This window comes from Colossoma macropomum, unplaced genomic scaffold (genome assembly GCF_904425465.1).
Source record: "Colossoma macropomum unplaced genomic scaffold, Colossoma_macropomum, whole genome shotgun sequence".
In the NCBI taxonomy this organism is placed as follows: Eukaryota; Metazoa; Chordata; class Actinopteri; order Characiformes; family Serrasalmidae; genus Colossoma; species Colossoma macropomum.
Genome location: NW_023494801.1, coordinates 8,514,852 through 8,534,279, shown reverse-complemented (window position 1 = coordinate 8,534,279; position 19,428 = coordinate 8,514,852). Strand labels below are relative to the sequence as shown.

Here is a 19,428-nt window from a genome sequence, read left to right as displayed (position 1 = left end):
TTATTTCAGTGTATCTGCATTCTCCACTGAGAAGATTAGCTTGCTCATGGCTCTGATGTACTGGGAGCCGTCGAGTGCCATGAGTTTGAGACTGCTCAGAGGCAGCAGTGCACTGTTAGTGTAGTACCTGAAGAGTGGACAAGGTGACTGGATCACCTCCAGGAAGACCTGAGTGGAAGACAGACAGGCTAATTTTACATCAATCAGCAAAGCTATGAAAAAAAAAAACAACAACAGTGAAAATCACATTCAGAATAAAGTTCCAGACCAACTCCCCAAAGGCCTGGCAGATTATATGGACTTCCATTAAAATAAATTATGCTTCAAGTTTAGAAGTTTGCCCAATTCAGGTATTAAACCCCTCTTACATGCTGAGTTTAAAGGGGAAGTCCACTAATTCTTTTTATTTCAGCATAATTCAATCATTGAGATATAAATCCTTTACACCATTTTGATGTAATGTGGTTAATTGCAGAGAAACTTATCAACACCAACTTTGCAATGGTGGTGATAGGAACCAGGGGTCCCTATGTCTGTAGCACAAATTTATTTTCTTTAGATATATTCTATATATAATATTTTTTACGATTTTTAGAATGTTAATGGTAAAAAGTGGCACAGCTGAAAAACTCTTTTTTTGCCATTAAAGGATTAAAACAGTAAGTTTTTTAGGTAAAAACTTTATCATTAAACTATTATAAAACAACATTCCAGTTACTTAAATTATGTGGACATTATTCAAAATGTCCGCATAATTAAACCACTAAGTTGTAAACAAAGTGATTCGGAGTGGTTTGGTGTGAAATGCTCCGATCTAGAGAAACTTAGCGAGTCAGAATTGGTCACAGTGGTGGTGAATGGAACCAGACATCTAAAGTGTTTGAGGCTTCTAAAAGCTCCCTCACAGAAAGCTCTTCCACAAGACAGTTACAAATATGCTGCCTGATGCCCGAGACTTGGTTTTGCGATAGCTTTAAAACAATTTTTAAAAGCTATTCATGGTGGAGAGGTACATGCAGAGAGTTGTAAGGCAAAATATTCCCCAAAGAAAGCGAAGTTTTTCAGTTTACAGTTATAAAAAAGAAGAAGCCAAATTATGATGATCAATTATCAACGTTACATATAAAAACATAGAAGGCAGGTGTCTCTGGTTTACCGATCATTTTAAATAGCTAACATAGATGTATTTGCGTTGTAGACTCCGTGGCCCCTGTTTCATATCATCACCTTTGTGAAGAAATCTGAGCTGGTAAGTTTCTCTACAGTTTCTCTACAATGCACCACTTCACACCTCAAACTCTGAATGACTTTTACATGTGACTGAATTATGCAGAATGTTATCTAACTGTGCTACAGTTGCCTCCACAATGTTCTGATGACCAGTTGTTATATTGTCTATTATAGGGCTGAATGATTTGGGAAAAATATCTAATTGCGATTTTTCTGACTAATATTGCGACTGCGATTTAAATTGAGACCAGAAATACCAAAATATCCACTTCTTCTGGTTTGTGTCTTGACCCTTTAAGGTAGTGTGCCAGAAAGGCAGTAAGTTGTGGTTGTGATGTCACAACACTTTGAGGTTTAGTTGCCTCTGATTGGTCTAACTCTACCGACAGCATACAACTTTGTGTTATTAGGTTTAATTTCCCCACATTTTTATAATGTAGTCTACAATTTTTAAAAATTGCAGCTCTTGCGATTTTAAAATTGCACTCTCTTAAATTGTGATTTTGATATGAAACAATTAATCTTTCAGTTCTATTTTAGTCCATCAATTCTTACAAGTTATATAATCTTTTTTGGGTACTACATGGAACCCTTGTTGAACATATGAACATCTGTGCTCACCTGGACGATGTCGTCAGTGTCCTGCGCTGCGTTCTGGAACATTTTCTGGCAGTGCTGCAGATACATCTCATACAGTCTGCGCGTATCTGTGTCCACCTCCACTGACTCGTCACTCAGCTCTGTCTTGGTCAGGTTCCTCAGGAAGTTTGTGTTGACGGGTCCACACTCTATCAGACTCACACTGCATTGTGGGGAAAGAAGCAAGTGTTTTTGAACACAGTAATGTTTAGTTGTGACTGAATTCTGTTCTAGTTTAACACATTAAACTGTGTTTATCATTCAGTTAACATTCAGACTTTTTCAGTATTACTCAGTAACTATTATATAATATGTAAGGGAGGCCTACGTAGTTATGGATAATTAACATGGGGGGCCACACATGGCCCTTAGGGGTTATGAAGTCAAAGAAGAGCATCTTTGAAACCACCATACACAGAGACAGAGAAAAACAGATCTCACTGGATGTTGAAGTGTTGTAGCAGGATGGCCAGGCTCTCACAGACACCCTCTACTGCGAACTTGCTGGCACAGTACACCTCATTAAAGGGCAAACCTGAGATACAGAGACACACATTAAACTTTTTCTGGTGCAAACTTACTCCTAATATGACTTCTGGCACCTACAATCTATGTTTCCTAATCCTGGTCCAGTCAGGGGGGATCCCTGATGCCATCTTAAGCACCTTTACTTTATTAGTTCACGCAAACTTTGTTAGATAGGATCATGGAGAGGCAAGGATTTAAGTGAAAACAAGTGTGAACTGCAGCAGAAGAACTTGCCACCTGACACATTTTCCTTTCCAAACACCAAACAAATGGCAGACAAAGCTGTTTATAAGCCTTGCATAGGAAGTACTTACTTATTAAGTTTTTTAAGTGCATAACATATCAAAACATAAGAAATATGAAAACAATCCAGATTTTCTTAAAAAAATCTGTATTTCTCTGCATTTCTTATTTTTAAGGATTATAAATATATGCAGTGAAAAAAACATTTTTATGAACAACAAAGTTTCTGTCTTAAAATTCCTTGTAAGTGTATTTATTTTTATGGAACGTTTCTGAGAGTCTGGCTCCTGGACTGGAAACTTTTTTCCTTTGTCCACCACCTTATCAGCGCCCCCTGCTGTTCCACAAGCCACATCTTTACTGAAGTGAAAGGCTAAACTCAGGGCCTTTTTCACTTTCTTATTCCGTCTGTCTTCTCTGTCTACTTTACTCATTTTACATACTGATCTTTGAAAGCATTGTAACAGTGACAACAATGACAATAACAACATGAACAACCACTTATAATAACAATTTATCAAATAATAACAATATTAACAACAACATTGTTGACTATATTAAAAGAAAAACATTGTGTCATTTATTGTATAATTATTAATCCTACAAAATCAGAAACTTTTTTTAATACATATGTGTAGTGTTGGGGTATGTGAGGTGGGGGTCAGAAGGGTGGGGGAATGTGGGGTGGTGGTCAGAAGGGTGGGGATATAGAGAGGGTGGAGGTAACTAGGGTCTGAAAGGGGGGTGTTACCCTCTCTCTCTCTTTCTCTCTCTCTCTCTCTCTCTCTCTCTGTTTCTCTCCTCTGTTTACCTTGCAGTCCGCCCATGCTGCCGGTGACCAGGATTCGTCCGTGTTTCCTCTTCTTCATGTCAGGTAAGAAGGTTTGAATGGTGCGGATGGTGCCCAGCAGGTTTACCTCCAGGATTCCTCGCATGGTGTCCTCAGACTGAGCCTCTAGAGGGCCCATTAAACCTACACCTGCATTACACACTAACAGACAGTGAGAGAAAGAGACAGAGAGAGAGAGACACTTTTTTTTTTACAATGTTAAGGGCAGCTGGCATTTTCCACTTAGGAACAAGATGTTATATAAGATGCAGGGATTTATTACAATTATTTTTTTAACACAGTGATCTTTTATTACTAATCCCACTGCAACAGAGATTAGTATGAAATCTCTTACCCAGTATGTCCACTCTGCCTTCTGTAATGCTGCCTTGGGCGGTAAGTATGGATTGTTGGTCAGTGATGTCCATCTGCAGAATGGCCATGGTGTCTTTATGCAGCCCAGTCACGCTCTCCAACAAGTGCTGCTTCTTATCCAGATTACGCATGGTGGCATACACTATAACATACAGTTAGACCTGTTTATCAGTCAAAGCACATTATTAAAAAAAAACATCCCCGTTTCACTATAAAATTTCAACATACGTTCGCTGCAGTTCAAAGATTGGAATGGACTTAAAATTGAAGCTGTGTGAAGAGCTGGTAGATGGTTCTCCAGTGAATGAGACAGCTAAATAAAACTGTCAATAAATTTATAGTAAAATTGTTTTCTATTATGCCTCATTTTTGGAAAGAGGAGATAAAACTTCAAGGCAGATAACTTGACCAGAAATGACTATACATGGATAATTACTGTAATTATTTACTGGCGAATGACTTTTTGATGTTCCCAAAAAACTTGAAATATTGAATAAAACAGCTTTTAAATGTAGGCTTACAACAACAATCAGTCCAAACTTTTAAATGATACCATATGGCAGCACTGAGAGTTACTGCAGCATTTACCTTTGTATGCCTTAGATGGGTCTGATGCGAGGTGGACGGCCAGGCTGAGCCCGATCCCCGAGGAGCAGCCAGTAATGAGAACCACTTTCTGCTCCATCATAAACACAGCAGTGCTGCAGTGTGGAGGAGAGAAATGAGAGCAGGTCAGAGGAGGAGAGCAGGAGTGCTGGTATTGTTCTGGAAGGACTGCACAGGGGGAGGTGAGATGCTGTTCTGAGCTGATCTTTGTTGTGTCTTGTAGTTCCAGGCATTAGCGTTCCTCACTATCACAAGGCCAACTGAATGCAAACAATCTCTACTTCCCACTGAACTGCCTGGTCCAACAGGTGCACTAAGACCATGTATGCATACACACACTAAAAAAAAATCATGCATACATTTCCTCACACACTTTACATTGTCATAGTAATAATCATGTCAATTGTATTCAGGTTCTTAATGACAAACTGTCAATCATACAGTTTCTTTTTCTGGGAAGGAAACAAGTAAAAACCTTTGTGGAGTTAAAAGGGAATTTCACCAGTTTTTTGTAGAGAAACTTACCAATTCAGATTTCTTTACAGTGGTGGTGATAGGAACCAGGGGTCTTAATGTCTACAATGCAAATATTTGGGGCCTATTTTGCCTTATAACTCCCTGCATGTCCCTGTTTGTCTTGAATGGTTTTAAAAAAATGTTTTATGCCCAAAACTATTGTAAAACAACGTATCTGACATTGGGCAACATTTCAAAACCATTTCAGGTAATAACTTTTTGTGTGGGAGGTGTTAGAGGTATTAAACTCGGATGTCTGGTTCCTATCACCACCACTGTGATTCTGTATGTTTCTCTAGAATGGAGCATTTCACAGCAAACCCCTCTGAATGATTTTGTTTACATCTCAAACATATAATTACGTAGAAATGCTGAAAGATCAGTGGAGTTCCCCTTTAACATTATGCAAATTAGTTACCTTTTACTGTGGTCCTGTTTCCTGTAGTCCAGTCTGTAGCTCATACACTGTCAGAAATAAAGGTTCTGTGCAGGTACATTTTTCGTTCATCAAAGTACAAACAACATAAAATTCATACTACAGTGATTTTAGGGTCCAATTGTGTACATATTTGTACATTTTCATAATCTAATGTTTTAAAACAGAACAATAAAGTAAAAAGCCTGGAGGCGAGGCGGGGTGTGTGGAGTCAGTACAACTTAGAAAATATCATCTCAATGGATTATGGTACAATTATGCTCCCTGACTAAAGGTACTGAGAGGCACCTTTGAGGGTACCACCCCAGTGACAGTTTACTACCTCTATTTCTGAGAGTGTAGTCAAATAGCTGGCACCACCTCACAATGGGACACCCTTACAAAATGTTTATGAATGATTTAAAATTAGTTTATTAGTTTTTAATTAGGTCATCAATACTGTATACATCATTAAACAGCTATAAAACATAAATAAAAAGGGCACAGTGAGCTGTTATATCTGACCAATATGAATATCTGATGGAGCTGACAGGTTTAACGCTGACTGATTTCTGAAGTGTTTGTAACCTAACTAAAAACATTAATGCATACATTTTAAACCACTCATAAACATTTTTAGGGTAGTCTTATGATGGTAAACCTAAATAGTAGTAGTAGAATATGCACCGCACATTAAATATGAAAAATATAGTGTCATTTACTGCACATTTAAATTTATTAATGCAACTACATTAAGGCAGCACATTTCCTTAAATCACTTGAGAAAATAACTGAATCAAAGCAAAAATGACTTCAAAATGTTGATAGTTAAAATATTCCAGTAAGCTTAATGTTTTGCAATCTTGTGTCACTTTGCCAATCAAGTATTTGTTTTAAATGTTTTTTCTAACTTTTTATTTCTTACAGAATATTCCTTGCCTTTATTTTAACTAATTATGTGGGTTAACTTGCACGTGCAACAGCCAAAATGTGAAAAGAGTGTGCCTAGTAAAAAAAGCTTCAGGGAGAAAAAAAGAGAAAAAGATGAATTTCTCTCTTCTATTTGGTGGAAATGGGCTTCCATATATTCAGAAGCTTGTTATGCTGGTTAAAAGGGAAAACAGAACTGTGTGGTGCTGTGGCTGTAGATGGCAGATAAACACTGACCTCTACTGTCCAAATCTAGAACTACACCTCCAATATTTCCTGTTTGCCCCTGAACATCTCATATTAGTGAGAGTTGTACCGCAGACATTTGGTTCTGATGTTCATTATTTGAACATACAAAGTTCTTTTCTACTGTTTGTTTAGTTTTATTGCACTTTAAAAATGTTTAAAAAGACCAGTGGTGGAAAATCTGCAGATTTCTGTCTCTTCTCTGCTTTGATGATATTTAAATCAAAGTATCTGAGTTCATCCAGGTTAAAGCAGAGGATACAATTACAAAAAAAAAGAAAAAAGGCAGAGCAGTGAGACTGAGAAATGCTGCTTGGTAGCGATATACTAGGTGTTCCTGTGGGTGTGTGTGAAGCTTGGCACATTTGGTTAGAGAAAAAACTTTATTCACAATAAATATATACAATAAATCATATTTACATTATTACATACAGCAAAGACAATTTCCTTTTCTGTTCCTTGTTTAAATGATCAAAACTTACAAAAGTGCAAATATTGGAAAAGACATTATTGCAGAAATTAACTACACTGATTTTCTTTGTGCTTTGAGGCACAAATGAACAGGATTGACACCAAAACCTTTTCCAGAGGAGTTTCTCACATATAAAAGAAGACTTTGATTATAAGTCCATGTATTGAGGTCCATTATTTAGTCCACCTCTTCAATGGTGGGCCCCTGGGCACTTGCCCCTGAGCTGGATCGTGCCTGAGCTCCACAGCCTCCAGCTGGCATCCCTCCCTGGTACAGCTTAGCGATGATGGGGTTGCAGACTTTCTCCAGTTCCTTCAGCTGATGCTCAAACTCCTCCTTATCAGCCAGCTGGTTGTTCTCCAGCCAGTTAATGGCCTGGTTGCACCTCTCAATGACTTTCTTCTTGTCATCTTCACTGATCTTGTCTTTCATCTTCTCATCTTCCACACTGTTTTTCATGTTGAAGGCGTACGACTCCAGAGAGTTCTTGGCAGCAATCTTCTCTCTCTGGAGGTCGTCCTCTGCTTTGTACTTATCTGCTTCCTGCACCATCCTCTCAATCTCCTCCTTGCTCAGTCTGCCCTTGTCATTGGTGATGGTGATCTTGTTCTCTTTGCCGGTGCTTTTGTCCACCGCTGACACGTTCAGAATGCCGTTGGCGTCAATGTCAAAGGTCACCTCAATCTGAGGAACTCCGCGTGGTGCAGGTGGGATGCCCGTCAGCTCAAACTTGCCCAGCAGGTTGTTGTCTTTCGTCATGGCTCTCTCACCTTCATACACTTGGATCAGAACACCGGGCTGGTTGTCTGCATACGTGCTGAAGACCTGTGTCTGCTTGGTGGGGATGGTGGTGTTGCGTTTGATGAGAGCGGTCATGACTCCTCCTGCGGTCTCAATGCCCAGGGACAGTGGGGCCACATCCAGCAGCAGCAGGTCCTGGACGTTTCCAGAAGTGTCGCCCATGAGGATGGCAGCCTGAACTGCAGCACCATAAGCTACTGCCTCATCTGGGTTGATGCTTTTGTTCAGTTCACGCCCGTTGAAGAAATCCTGCAGCAGTTTCTGGATCTTGGGGATTCTTGTAGAACCTCCAACCAGGACAATGTCATGGATCTGGGACTTGTCCATCTTGGCATCTCTCAGGGCTTTCTCCACTGGCTCTAGCGTTCCCCTGAACAGGTCTGAGCACATCTCCTCAAATCGTGCTCTGGTGATGGAAGTGTAAAAGTCAGTGCCCTCATACAGGGAGTCGATTTCAATGCTGGCCTGAGAGCTGGAGGACAGGGTTCTCTTGGCTCTCTCACAGGCTGTACGAAGCCTCCTCAGAGCCCGCTTGTTCTGGCTGATGTCTTTCTTGTGCTTCCTCTTGAATTCCTCCACAAAGTGGTTCACCAGGCGGTTGTCAAAGTCTTCCCCACCCAGGTGAGTGTCTCCTGCGGTGGCTTTCACCTCAAAGATGCCATCTTCAATGGTCAGGATGGACACGTCGAAGGTTCCACCTCCCAGGTCAAAGATCAGGACGTTGCGCTCTTCCTTCTTGCCTTTGTCCAGGCCATAGGCGATCGCTGCAGCTGTGGGCTCATTGATGATCCTCAGGACGTTCAGACCAGCGATCACTCCAGCATCTTTGGTGGCCTGCCTCTGAGAGTCATTGAAGTAGGCAGGTACAGTAATAACAGCATTTGTTACCTTCTGTCCCAGATAAGCCTCGGCAATCTCCTTCATCTTCACCAGAACCATGGAGGAGATCTCTTCAGGGTAGAAGGTCTTCGTCTCTCCTTTGTACTCAACTCGAACCTTTGGCTTTCCTCCATCACTGGTGACTTGGAAGGGCCAGTGCTTCATGTCAGACTGGACGATAGGATCGTCAAACTTGCGGCCGATCAGCCTCTTGGCGTCGAACACGGTGTTGTTGGGGTTCATGGCTACTTGGTTTTTGGCAGCATCTCCAATGAGCCTCTCTGTGTCTGTGAAGGCCACATAGCTGGGGGTGGTCCTGTTTCCCTGGTCATTGGCAATGATCTCCACTTTTCCATGCTGAAACACTCCTACACAAGAGTAGGTGGTGCCCAGGTCAATGCCGATAGCAACTCCTTCAGCAGAGGACATCTTGATTGTTGTCAGGTGTCTAAAACATTATATACAAAACATTTGCATACATTAGTACAAGGGCATTGTTGAAATATAAGTTCTATAATAATTATATAACAATTCTAGTTATATTCTAGATATAGTGCTCGTTTTCTCCTTGGAAAGTTAATTAAGTGATAAATATAGAACGATACAACTTAGAAAAAATAAAAACATACTGACATCAGAAATTTAAAGCAGAATTATTGTAATAATAACATAAATACGTTTTAAGTAACTATTACAAGTAAGGTGCACAAAATACAGCTTTGCTAATAAGTGCTTTAATCACACTGAGTATTTGACAGCATGTCCTGTGTCTACAGTACAAATTGTAACACAGACAGAAAAAAACGACTTACAATTGATAGGATTCCCAAATATGTGTAGATGAGGTCTTGCTGTCAAAACTGCTACTTTAGTGCTCTTCGTTCCTCCAGTACTCGATGCTCAGTCTCTACTGTCTCCACATCACTGACAGCCGCGCTATTATAGTCAGCAGGTCTGTTCTGCACTTTTCTCGGCGTTTCTCCAAAGCGCCTACGAAACTGGCCAATCAGAAATGAGCTAGCGGAGTCTACCACGCCCACAGTTAACTCACAAGCGCAGGAACGTACCACAGAAATCCCAAAGAGAACAAGAGCACCTTTTCCAGACTATTCATGTTTCTTAGTTTTTTTTTGTTGCTTTTTTTGGCAGAGAGTTTCTCCACTCGTTAAAACGCATCTGGGCAAAATAAGTTATTTGATAAAGATTTTTAAAATCCATTTTTAGGTTTCCATTCATATTATGCAGTTCGTTCCATGAAACCAATGTTGTGTTATTGCTAACTGCTGTTGAAAAACAGACAAGATAATAACACAACTATATACTAATTTGGTTTGTATTTTATTATTAAATCAGGCAAATACCATCTTAACTCCATAAGGTCAATATAAACACGGAACTGTACATCACAGTTGCAATACATTAACCTATGTACATTAATCTATTCCTGTTATTATTTGTTTTGTTGTTTTTTGTTTTTTGTTTTTTTGTGTTAAATAGGCTTGTTCACTAGATCTATTGAGTTCTAGAGTTTCAGAGAAGTGTTTTATCTAAATCTGAACTTCGGCGGTCATCTAAGTACTGGGCTACAGAAACATGTCGAACACTGTAGAAGTGCTCCCCTTTGGTCTTGGTAGAATGGTACGTTCCTGAGTCACTGGTGGGCGTGGACGAGACCGTGAACTCACTTCTGATTGGTCAGTGTCGCAGGAACGTTGGAGAAACGCCGAGAAAAGTGGAGAAGAGACTCGCTGCGTCCACAGCTGCTTATAAAGAGCGGCTGACAGAGAAGAGCGGTGGAGAACAGAGAGAACAGCAGAAACGAAGAGGAGCAGAGCGGCGACTTTACAGCGAGACTTTATCTACACACATTTTACAGCTCTGTTACCTGTAAGTACGTTTATACTCGCTTTTTCCCTCTGAGTCGATCTGTTAACCACTATAAAGTACAGTGTGGAGTCAGAGAACAGCACAGTGAATGAAAATGGGCTTAAATTTAGAGTTACAACGTTTAAAAGCTACATTAGTCGCCTGTATATATGATCTTATGAGTATTAAAACAAGGGGCAGCAAACACTATCCTGTATTCATTAAATAATAAATCATATGAGGTTCAGTTTTGACATTTGTAAATATTCCTTCATAAATAGGACTCGTATTAAGGGTACAGAAATTCCTATAAATTCTGCTAGTAAATTCCTACGATTGCTGTAGTTTAATGCAAGATAGGCTGTAAGTCAGACAGTAATAATAGAGAATGTAAAATTATTATAAACTGTAATCGAAGTCTTACCCTCTTATAATATTGCTGTAATTCTGTTTTTCTAAGGATTCAAAATCCCTTCAAAAAGCTAAGAGCCTGTTCTGTAATATGTAAAAACATCCTTTTGTATTAATTTAATATGATCTGATTTGTTGTGAAACTGTTATTTTAAAATGCACATGTGCTAATTTCTTCCATGATTTCTGTATGTATCGTTTTAGACACCTGACAACAATCAAGATGTCCTCTGCTAAAGGAGTTGCTATCGGCATTGACCTGGGCACCACCTACTCTTGTGTAGGAGTGTTTCAGCATGGAAAAGTGGAGATCATTGCCAATGACCAGGGAAACAGGACCACCCCCAGCTATGTGGCTTTCACAGACACAGAGAGGCTCATTGGAGATGCTGCCAAAAACCAAGTAGCCATGAACCCCAACAACACCGTGTTCGACGCCAAGAGGCTGATCGGCCGCAAGTTTGACGATCCTATCGTCCAGTCTGACATGAAGCACTGGCCCTTCCAAGTCACCAGTGATGGAGGAAAGCCAAAGGTTCGAGTTGAGTACAAAGGAGAGACGAAGACCTTCTACCCTGAAGAGATCTCCTCCATGGTTCTGGTGAAGATGAAGGAGATTGCAGAGGCTTATCTGGGACAGAAGGTAACAAATGCTGTTATTACTGTACCTGCCTACTTCAATGACTCTCAGAGGCAGGCCACCAAAGATGCTGGAGTGATCGCTGGTCTGAACGTCCTGAGGATCATCAATGAGCCTACAGCTGCAGCGATCGCCTATGGCCTGGACAAAGGCAAGAAGGAAGAACGCAACGTCCTGATCTTTGACCTGGGAGGTGGAACCTTCGACGTGTCCATCCTGACCATTGAAGATGGCATCTTTGAGGTGAAAGCCACCGCAGGAGACACTCACCTGGGTGGGGAAGACTTTGACAACCGCCTGGTGAACCACTTTGTGGAGGAATTCAAGAGGAAGCACAAGAAAGACATCAGCCAGAACAAGCGGGCTCTGAGGAGGCTTCGTACAGCCTGTGAGAGAGCCAAGAGAACCCTGTCCTCCAGCTCTCAGGCCAGCATTGAAATCGACTCCCTGTATGAAGGCACTGACTTTTACACTTCCATCACCAGAGCACGATTTGAGGAGATGTGCTCAGACCTGTTCAGGGGAACGCTAGAGCCAGTGGAGAAAGCCCTGAGAGATGCCAAGATGGACAAGTCCCAGATCCATGACATTGTCCTGGTTGGAGGTTCTACAAGAATCCCCAAGATCCAGAAACTGCTGCAGGATTTCTTCAACGGGCGTGAACTGAACAAAAGCATCAATCCAGATGAGGCAGTAGCTTATGGTGCTGCAGTTCAGGCTGCCATCCTTATGGGTGACACCTCTGGAAACGTCCAGGACCTGCTGCTGCTGGATGTGGCCCCACTGTCCCTGGGCATTGAGACCGCAGGAGGAGTCATGACCGCTCTTATCAAACGCAACACCACCATCCCCACCAAGCAGACACAGGTCTTCAGCACGTATGCGGACAACCAGCCTGGTGTTCTGATCCAAGTGTATGAAGGTGAGAGAGCCATGACGAAAGACAACAACCTGCTTGGCAAGTTTGAGCTGACGGGCATCCCACCTGCACCACGCGGAGTTCCTCAGATTGAGGTGACCTTTGACATTGACGCCAACGGCATTCTGAACGTGTCAGCGGTGGACAAAAGCACCGGCAAAGAGAACAAGATCACCATCACCAATGACAAGGGCAGACTGAGCAAGGAGGAGATTGAGAGGATGGTGCAGGAAGCAGATAAGTACAAAGCAGAGGACGACCTCCAGAGAGAGAAGATTGCTGCCAAGAACTCTCTGGAGTCGTACGCCTTCAACATGAAAAACAGTGTGGAAGATGAGAAGATGAAAGACAAGATCAGTGAAGATGACAAGAAGAAAGTCATTGAGAGGTGCAACCAGGCCATTAACTGGCTGGAGAACAACCAGCTGGCTGATAAGGAGGAGTTTGAACATCAGCTGAAGGAACTGGAGAAAGTCTGCAACCCCATCATCGCTAAGCTGTACCAGGGAGGGATGCCAGCTGGAGGCTGTGGAGCTCAGGCACGATCCAGCTCAGGGGCCAGTGCCCAGGGGCCCACCATTGAAGAGGTGGACTAAAACATAATGTTTAGACCAGTTTTAACATTAATGTACTGCTGCAATATCAGTTTACATTCAGAACGATGAACCTCTACGTTCTGTGCATACTGTGACTTTCATAAACTTATTGTTGAACCTTTTTGTAAATATTGGTATGTTTGTAAATCCTTGTGTAAATAAAATATTATATTCTTACTGTTAATAAATCTTTTTTTTAGAATCTGTGATGTAGTTACATTGAGGAGTTTCATTACTAATGTAAAGTGGTGTAAAAGTATGCAGAATCCAGTCTCAAATAAGTAAATGTGCTGAAATTAATCAGTGTGGAGTCACTTGACTTCAAATATATATCATCATTTTTTGTCATGCTCAGTGACTGACACACACCAGGTGTCAGGTGTTGGAAAATAAAAACAAATTATCTATAAAGGTTTACTGTCTTTTTTAAAATTAGATTCTTGTCGTAAGCTGGAACATGAGGATCCACTCTCAGTGGAACAGTGAGTGATGATTAAATCAATGGCAAATTATTCTCAACCTAATTACTTCTAAGTTTTCAAACAGAAGGTTGTTGAAATGGCCAGTAGAGGTCAGTATACTCCTACACATGAATATAAAGGCATCAAAGGCAACTTCTGGAGGCCTCCAGTTGTAACCTTACATGGACCATTCTACCGAATTAGTTCAAACTGCTGTCCCACAGTAGTAAATATATATTTTTAAAAAATCAGATCTTAGATATTTGCAGGGATTATGTAATGAACTATTTAAACTCAAGGCATTAATGCAGATAATAATAAACTAAATATATACAAAATCATAATTTATAGGGTACTTTATTGGGAGGTGTCGGTCCCAAACCCTAACCCCTAAATTTAGACTTGTGAAAATAATACTTTTTAAATTTCTTTTAAAGTGAAGTTAAACTTTAATATACCAAGATCTTCCTTCTTTTTGCATTTACAGTTACATCCAGCCCTTAAAGCATATGGAATTCCATGGGGAACAGGCCTCAAGCCACATCCAATTTATAGCTGGGTCGTTAATGCGCCACCACATGGTCTTGTATCAGCTATATATTCTCACCTTACTGAAACGTTGTATAAGAAGCTCCCAATTCAATCTATCTGGGAAAAGGAACTATCTGTTAATTCAGTTGATTGGAACATAGTATGGCGAAATATATTTCATGCATCAAAGAACCCCAATCATCAACTGATCCATTTTAAATATTGTCATAGGTTATATTGGACACCATGAAAACGCTTTCTTACAAAAACTGCAGTACATCCCTACTGCAACTATTGTCCACAACAACCAATGGGAACTTTTTAGCACATGATGTGGGAATGTGGGGATGTTAACGACTTCTGGATAAAGGTTACTACCATATTATCTGCTCTGGTTGGACAAGAAATTCCCGTGGATCCAGCTGTATTATTGCTTAATGATGACTCCAATTTAAACTTAACAGGCAAACAAAGGAAGATGTGGCTCGCTGGTTTAACATCGGCCAAAAAAATTATCGCACAGAGGTGGCTTCATCCACATAATCTAAGTGTACGACATTGGCTATTTCAACTGTATGACATAGTTATGTTAGAGTTGGCCACAGCTAGGATTAATAAAGTTAAAACATCTACTCTTGAGACATGGAAACAGATTTGTTGTGATGTGACAAAAAGATTGGAACAAAGGCTATGAGGTACATCTTGTAAGCTAACATTATTTTTTCTCTCTTTTTTATTTTATTTTTGAGATGTCATCCTTTGCACTAAATCCTACTTAGTAAATAGTATAAAGTATGTACAGGAAATAGGGATGGATGGACCAGTGGGACGGGGAGGGATGGGGTGGTAAGGTGATTGTTTTTTTTTTGTTTTTTTTTTGATTTCCTGTAGTTCTGTAATGTTGTGATAAAATGCTGCTTGATTAACAGGAAACAAATAAATAAAAAAAAAAATTGATCACAAAAAAAGTGAAGTTAAAAGACTTGGATTTATCACGTGTGATTTTAAAATAGAAAATCTTTATTGAACAAATGCTGTCCCACATTTTCATGTCACTACGAAAACACAGAGTTTTAGTCCAGAGGCTACTGAATTTTTCATGGAATTCCTCTGCGATTCTTGTTTTTTCATGTAAATCATTATTTGGGATGTTCTCCAGCTCCTTCACTGGTTTTCTTAGTTAAAATTTTTTTTAAAGCTAATGCACTTAAAAGCATTCAAAAACACAATCATATCAATGAAGCCATGAAATTACAAACACCCTCAACCAAATTCCTTATCTGATTACCTATTTCTGATTTACGCAAAACTGAAAATCTAGGTAGAGGTTTACCCCTTTAAAAAGCATTAAGTGGTCCTTCATAAAAAGGCCAGGCACACCTGTAAGGTAATACTGTCACCACTTAGTGTTTAATACAAATACACCATCCTACATCCTTTAAGAGAGTAGGTACCCTGAATTACTCGAGCTTAAAATAAGTAGACTGTTTACTCAGTAAATGATCTTTTACCAACAGCTGTACTGAGTGCATTTAAAGCCGATCAATGCTGGACATTTTACCATAGTTGTGCTGAAAAAAACAAGCAGGCGTCTAAAGGTCTAACAGAGACGAGCCTATTAAGAGAGAGAAACAAAGAAAGAAAGAAAGAAAGAAAGAAAGAAAGAAACACGTCTGGACCATTTTTTATTCAGTACTTTTGTACTTTTGCTCGAAATCTCTAGAAAGTTCCTCCCTGCGTCTCTCAGTTCACGGTGGGCGTGGCTATATCAGCATACTGACGTGTGGTTGGTCCGCTCTGCTAGAGCGTTCGAGAAGCGCCGAGAAACATCGAGAAGTGACTGGCTGCGTCCACCGCCGCATATAAAGCGCGAAAGGCAGCGATTTGAGATCAGAGCAGCTTCAGCAGCGAAGAAGGCGAAACGAAAATTGTTCTTCAAACTGATCTTCAGCGACTTCGATCTCTCCTGAAATGTAAGTGTCTCGGTTTATGTTTCGACTTTCGTTGTGCTGTTCTAGTCTGTGTCAGTCGACTGCGTTACGTTTGTGATTTTGCAGCGCAAAGTTGCTCCCTTAAAGGAGAACTTCATCAATTTTTCAAAATTTCTGCATTGTGATATATTGAAAATGTACACGGCGTAAATTGCAGTCGTTTATCGTAAAGTGGGGAATTCTAGACAAACGTACAGGGTCAGAATTGTTCACAGTGGTGGTGATAGTAACCAGACGTCTGAAGAGCTGAAGCTGCATCACACAAAGTTCTAACATGAAATGGTTACAGTTGCGCAGCCCTGTCTGAGACATTGTTTTATGATAGTTTTGAGATGAAGTGTATTTCTTAGAATGCATTCGTGGCGGAGAGATACGCTGTAAATCAAAATAGTTCATTTTTTTCCAAATTTACCACTGTTTCATTATTAACATTACATTTTTGTATATTTTTGTAAATAAAATTGCTATATTTGTCGTGTGAACATTGTGACCCCGGGTTCACCACCATTGTACAGAATTCTGAGTTGGTAAATTTCTCTGCAATTAACCATTTACATCAAACCTCAAAGCATACGGGCTTCAATACGTTTGCTGTTTTAGTTAATAGACATTTAAATGATCAGTTTTGCTCTTGATGTTTAGTAACTGCTTAGTAACGTGTTCATTCTTTTATCTGTGTTATTACAGATACACACACATAATCAAGATGTCCTCTGCTAAAGGAGTTGCTATCGGCATTGACCTGGGCACCACCTACTCTTGTGTAGGAGTGTTTCAGCATGGAAAAGTGGAGATCATTGCTAATGACCAGGGAAACAGGACCACCCCCAGCTATGTGGCCTTCACAGACACAGAGAGGCTCATTGGAGATGCTGCCAAAAATCAAGTAGCCATGAATCCCAACAACACCGTGTTCGACGCCAAGAGGCTGATCGGCCGCAAGTTTGACGATCCTATCGTCCAATCTGACATGAAGCACTGGCCCTTCCAAGTCACCAGTGATGGAGGAAAGCCAAAGGTTCGAGTTGAGTACAAAGGAGAGACGAAGACCTTCTACCCTGAAGAGATCTCCTCCATGGTTCTGGTGAAGATGAAGGAGATTGCAGAGGCTTATCTGGGACAGAAGGTAACAAATGCTGTTATTACTGTACCTGCCTACTTCAATGACTCTCAGAGGCAGGCCACCAAAGATGCTGGAGTGATCGCTGGTCTGAACGTCCTGAGGATCATCAATGAGCCCACAGCTGCAGCGATCGCCTATGGCCTGGACAAAGGCAAGAAGGAAGAGCGCAACGTCCTGATCTTTGACCTGGGAGGTGGAACCTTCGACGTTTCCATCCTGACCATTGAAGATGGCATCTTTGAGGTGAAAGCCACCGCAGGAGACACTCACCTGGGTGGGGAAGACTTTGACAACCGCCTGGTGAACCACTTTGTGGAGGAATTCAAGAGGAAGCACAAGAAAGACATCAGCCAGAACAAGCGGGCTCTGAGGAGGCTTCGTACAGCCTGTGAGAGAGCCAAGAGAACCCTGTCCTCCAGCTCTCAGGCCAGCATTGAAATCGACTCCCTGTATGAGGGCACTGACTTTTACACTTCCATCACCAGAGCACGATTTGAGGAGATGTGCTCAGACCTGTTCAGGGGAACGCTAGAGCCAGTGGAGAAAGCCCTGAGAGATGCCAAGATGGACAAGTCCCAGATCCATGACATTGTCCTGGTTGGAGGTTCTACAAGAATCCCCAAGATCCAGAAACTGCTGCAGGATTTCTTCAACGGGCGTGAACTGAACAAAAGCATCAACCCAGATGAGGCAGTAGCTTATGGTGCTGCAGTTCAGGCTGCCATCCTTATGGGCGACACCTCTGGAAACGTCCAGGACCTGCTGCTGCTGGATGTGGCCCCACTGTCCCTGGGCATTGAGACCGCAGGAGGAGTCATGACCGCTCTTATCAAACGCAACACCACCATCCCCACCAAGCAGACACAGGTCTTCAGCACGTATGCAGACAACCAGCCTGGTGTTCTGATCCAAGTGTATGAAGGTGAGAGAGCCATGACAAAAGACAACAACCTGCTGGGCAAGTTTGAGCTGACGGGCATCCCACCTGCACCACGCGGAGTTCCTCAGATTGAGGTGACCTTTGACATTGACGCCAACGGCATTCTGAACGTGTCAGCGGTGGACAAAAGCACCGGCAAAGAGAACAAGATCACCATCACCAATGACAAGGGCAGACTGAGCAAGGAGGAGATTGAGAGGATGGTGCAGGAAGCAGATAAGTACAAAGCAGAGGACGACCTCCAGAGAGAGAAGATTGCTGCCAAGAACTCTCTGGAGTCGTACGCCTTCAACATGAAAAACAGTGTGGAAGATGAGAAGATGAAAGACAAGATCAGTGAAGATGACAAGAAGAAAGTCATTGAGAGGTGCAACCAGGCCATTAACTGGCTGGAGAACAACCAGCTGGCTGATAAGGAGGAGTTTGAACATCAGCTGAAGGAACTGGAGAAAGTCTGCAACCCCATCATTGCTAAGCTGTACCAGGGAGGGATGCCAGCTGGAGGCTGTGGAGCTCAGGCACGATCCAGCTCAGGGGCCAGTGCCCAGGGGCCCACCATTGAAGAAGTGGACTAAAAATGTATTTTAATACGTGGACTTATCAACATATCTTTTTTGTATGTTAGATACCTCTCTGGAAAATGTTTTGGTGCCAATCCTGTTCATTTGTACCTCAAAGCATGAAGAAAACCAGTTCAGTTACATTCTGCAATAATGTCTTTTTCAATATTTGCACTTTATTAATTTTTGACCATTTACACAGGGAACAGAGAAGGTAATAGTAATGTACATACTTGGTGTTGGATGTATTTATTTTTAATAAAGTTTATTTTTTAAAAAAGGAGCAGTGCAGTGTTATGTTTGATGTTCAACAATATAACTTTTCCTTTTTGCATTTACAAAGCTTCACATACATGCACATGAGCGTTTTATATCACTACCAGAATAGCTTTTCTCAACCCCACTGCTCTTTTTTTTGTTTCCTCTTCTGCAGCCTGGATAAATTCAGTAGGTGTGTGGATTTAGCTACAAAGTTTCATTAAATAGAGACTGAAGTCTGCATTTCCACCACTGAACGTTTAAAATAGTATAAAGTGTAAAAAACTAAACAAACAGTAGAAATGAATTCTGCATGTCCAAATAATGTACATCAGAACCCAGTGTTTGAGGTACGGCTCTCGTATGAGAAATTCAATGGCGAATAGGAAATATTGGCAGTGTGGTTTTTGATTTGGACAATAG

General features: G+C 41.2%; 4 protein-coding genes across 5 annotated transcripts in view; 2 read left to right on the top strand and 2 right to left on the bottom strand.

Annotated features, from left to right (window-relative positions):
• On the bottom strand, positions 1 to 5,425 carry hsd17b1 (hydroxysteroid (17-beta) dehydrogenase 1). The gene is made up of 7 exons (XM_036590471.1): positions 5,385 to 5,425; positions 4,433 to 4,545; positions 3,825 to 3,986; positions 3,452 to 3,631; positions 2,311 to 2,404; positions 1,852 to 2,032; positions 1 to 168 (listed from the first exon to the last, which is right to left on the bottom strand). Exons 2-7 carry the CDS (start codon positions 4,530 to 4,532, stop codon positions 1 to 3), a joined length of 885 nt encoding a protein of 294 aa, XP_036446364.1. The 5' UTR covers positions 4,533 to 4,545; positions 5,385 to 5,425.
• Positions 5,426 to 6,950: 1,525 nt separating this feature from the next.
• LOC118821361 (heat shock 70 kDa protein-like) overlaps positions 6,951 to 19,428 on the bottom strand; it is a 33,618-nt gene continuing 21,140 nt past the window's right edge. Inside the window, exons 1-2 of one of the 2 annotated variants that reach the window (XM_036589938.1) lie at positions 9,522 to 9,639; positions 6,954 to 9,157 (exon numbers count right to left, since the gene is read on the bottom strand). In XM_036589938.1, coding sequence (XP_036445831.1) covers positions 7,207 to 9,138 — 1,932 coding nt within the window. In that variant the 5' untranslated portion in view covers positions 9,139 to 9,157; positions 9,522 to 9,639 and the 3' untranslated portion in view covers positions 6,954 to 7,206. Of the gene's footprint in view, positions 9,158 to 9,521; positions 9,640 to 19,428 lie in introns of those variants that run through there. The other variant, XM_036589939.1, reaches the window with a different exon arrangement.
• Positions 10,438 to 13,224, top strand: LOC118821362 (heat shock 70 kDa protein-like). Its single transcript, XM_036589940.1, has 2 exons — positions 10,438 to 10,596; positions 11,191 to 13,224. Exon 2 carries the CDS (start codon positions 11,210 to 11,212, stop codon positions 13,139 to 13,141), a length of 1,932 nt encoding a protein of 643 aa, XP_036445833.1. The 5' UTR covers positions 10,438 to 10,596; positions 11,191 to 11,209; the 3' UTR covers positions 13,142 to 13,224.
• LOC118821360 (heat shock 70 kDa protein-like) lies at positions 15,998 to 19,030 on the top strand. The gene is made up of 2 exons (XM_036589937.1): positions 15,998 to 16,106; positions 16,812 to 19,030. The coding sequence occupies exon 2, from the start codon at positions 16,831 to 16,833 to the stop codon at positions 18,760 to 18,762; it is 1,932 nt and encodes a 643-aa protein (XP_036445830.1). The 5' UTR covers positions 15,998 to 16,106; positions 16,812 to 16,830; the 3' UTR covers positions 18,763 to 19,030.

Coding starts and splice junctions, on each gene's coding strand:
- LOC118821360 (XM_036589937.1), top strand. CDS start 16,831: ATGTCCTCTGCTAAAGGAGTTGCTATCGGCATTGACCTGGGCACCACC.
- LOC118821362 (XM_036589940.1), top strand. CDS start 11,210: ATGTCCTCTGCTAAAGGAGTTGCTATCGGCATTGACCTGGGCACCACC.
- hsd17b1 (XM_036590471.1), bottom strand. CDS start 4,532: ATGATGGAGCAGAAAGTGGTTCTCATTACTGGCTGCTCCTCGGGGATC. Junction 2,405..3,451: donor CAGCATGGGCGGACTGCAAG/GTAAACAGAGGA, acceptor TCTGTATCTCAG/GTTTGCCCTTTAATGAGGTG. Junction 169..1,851: donor ACACTGACGACATCGTCCAG/GTGAGCACAGAT, acceptor TCTTCCACTCAG/GTCTTCCTGGAGGTGATCCA.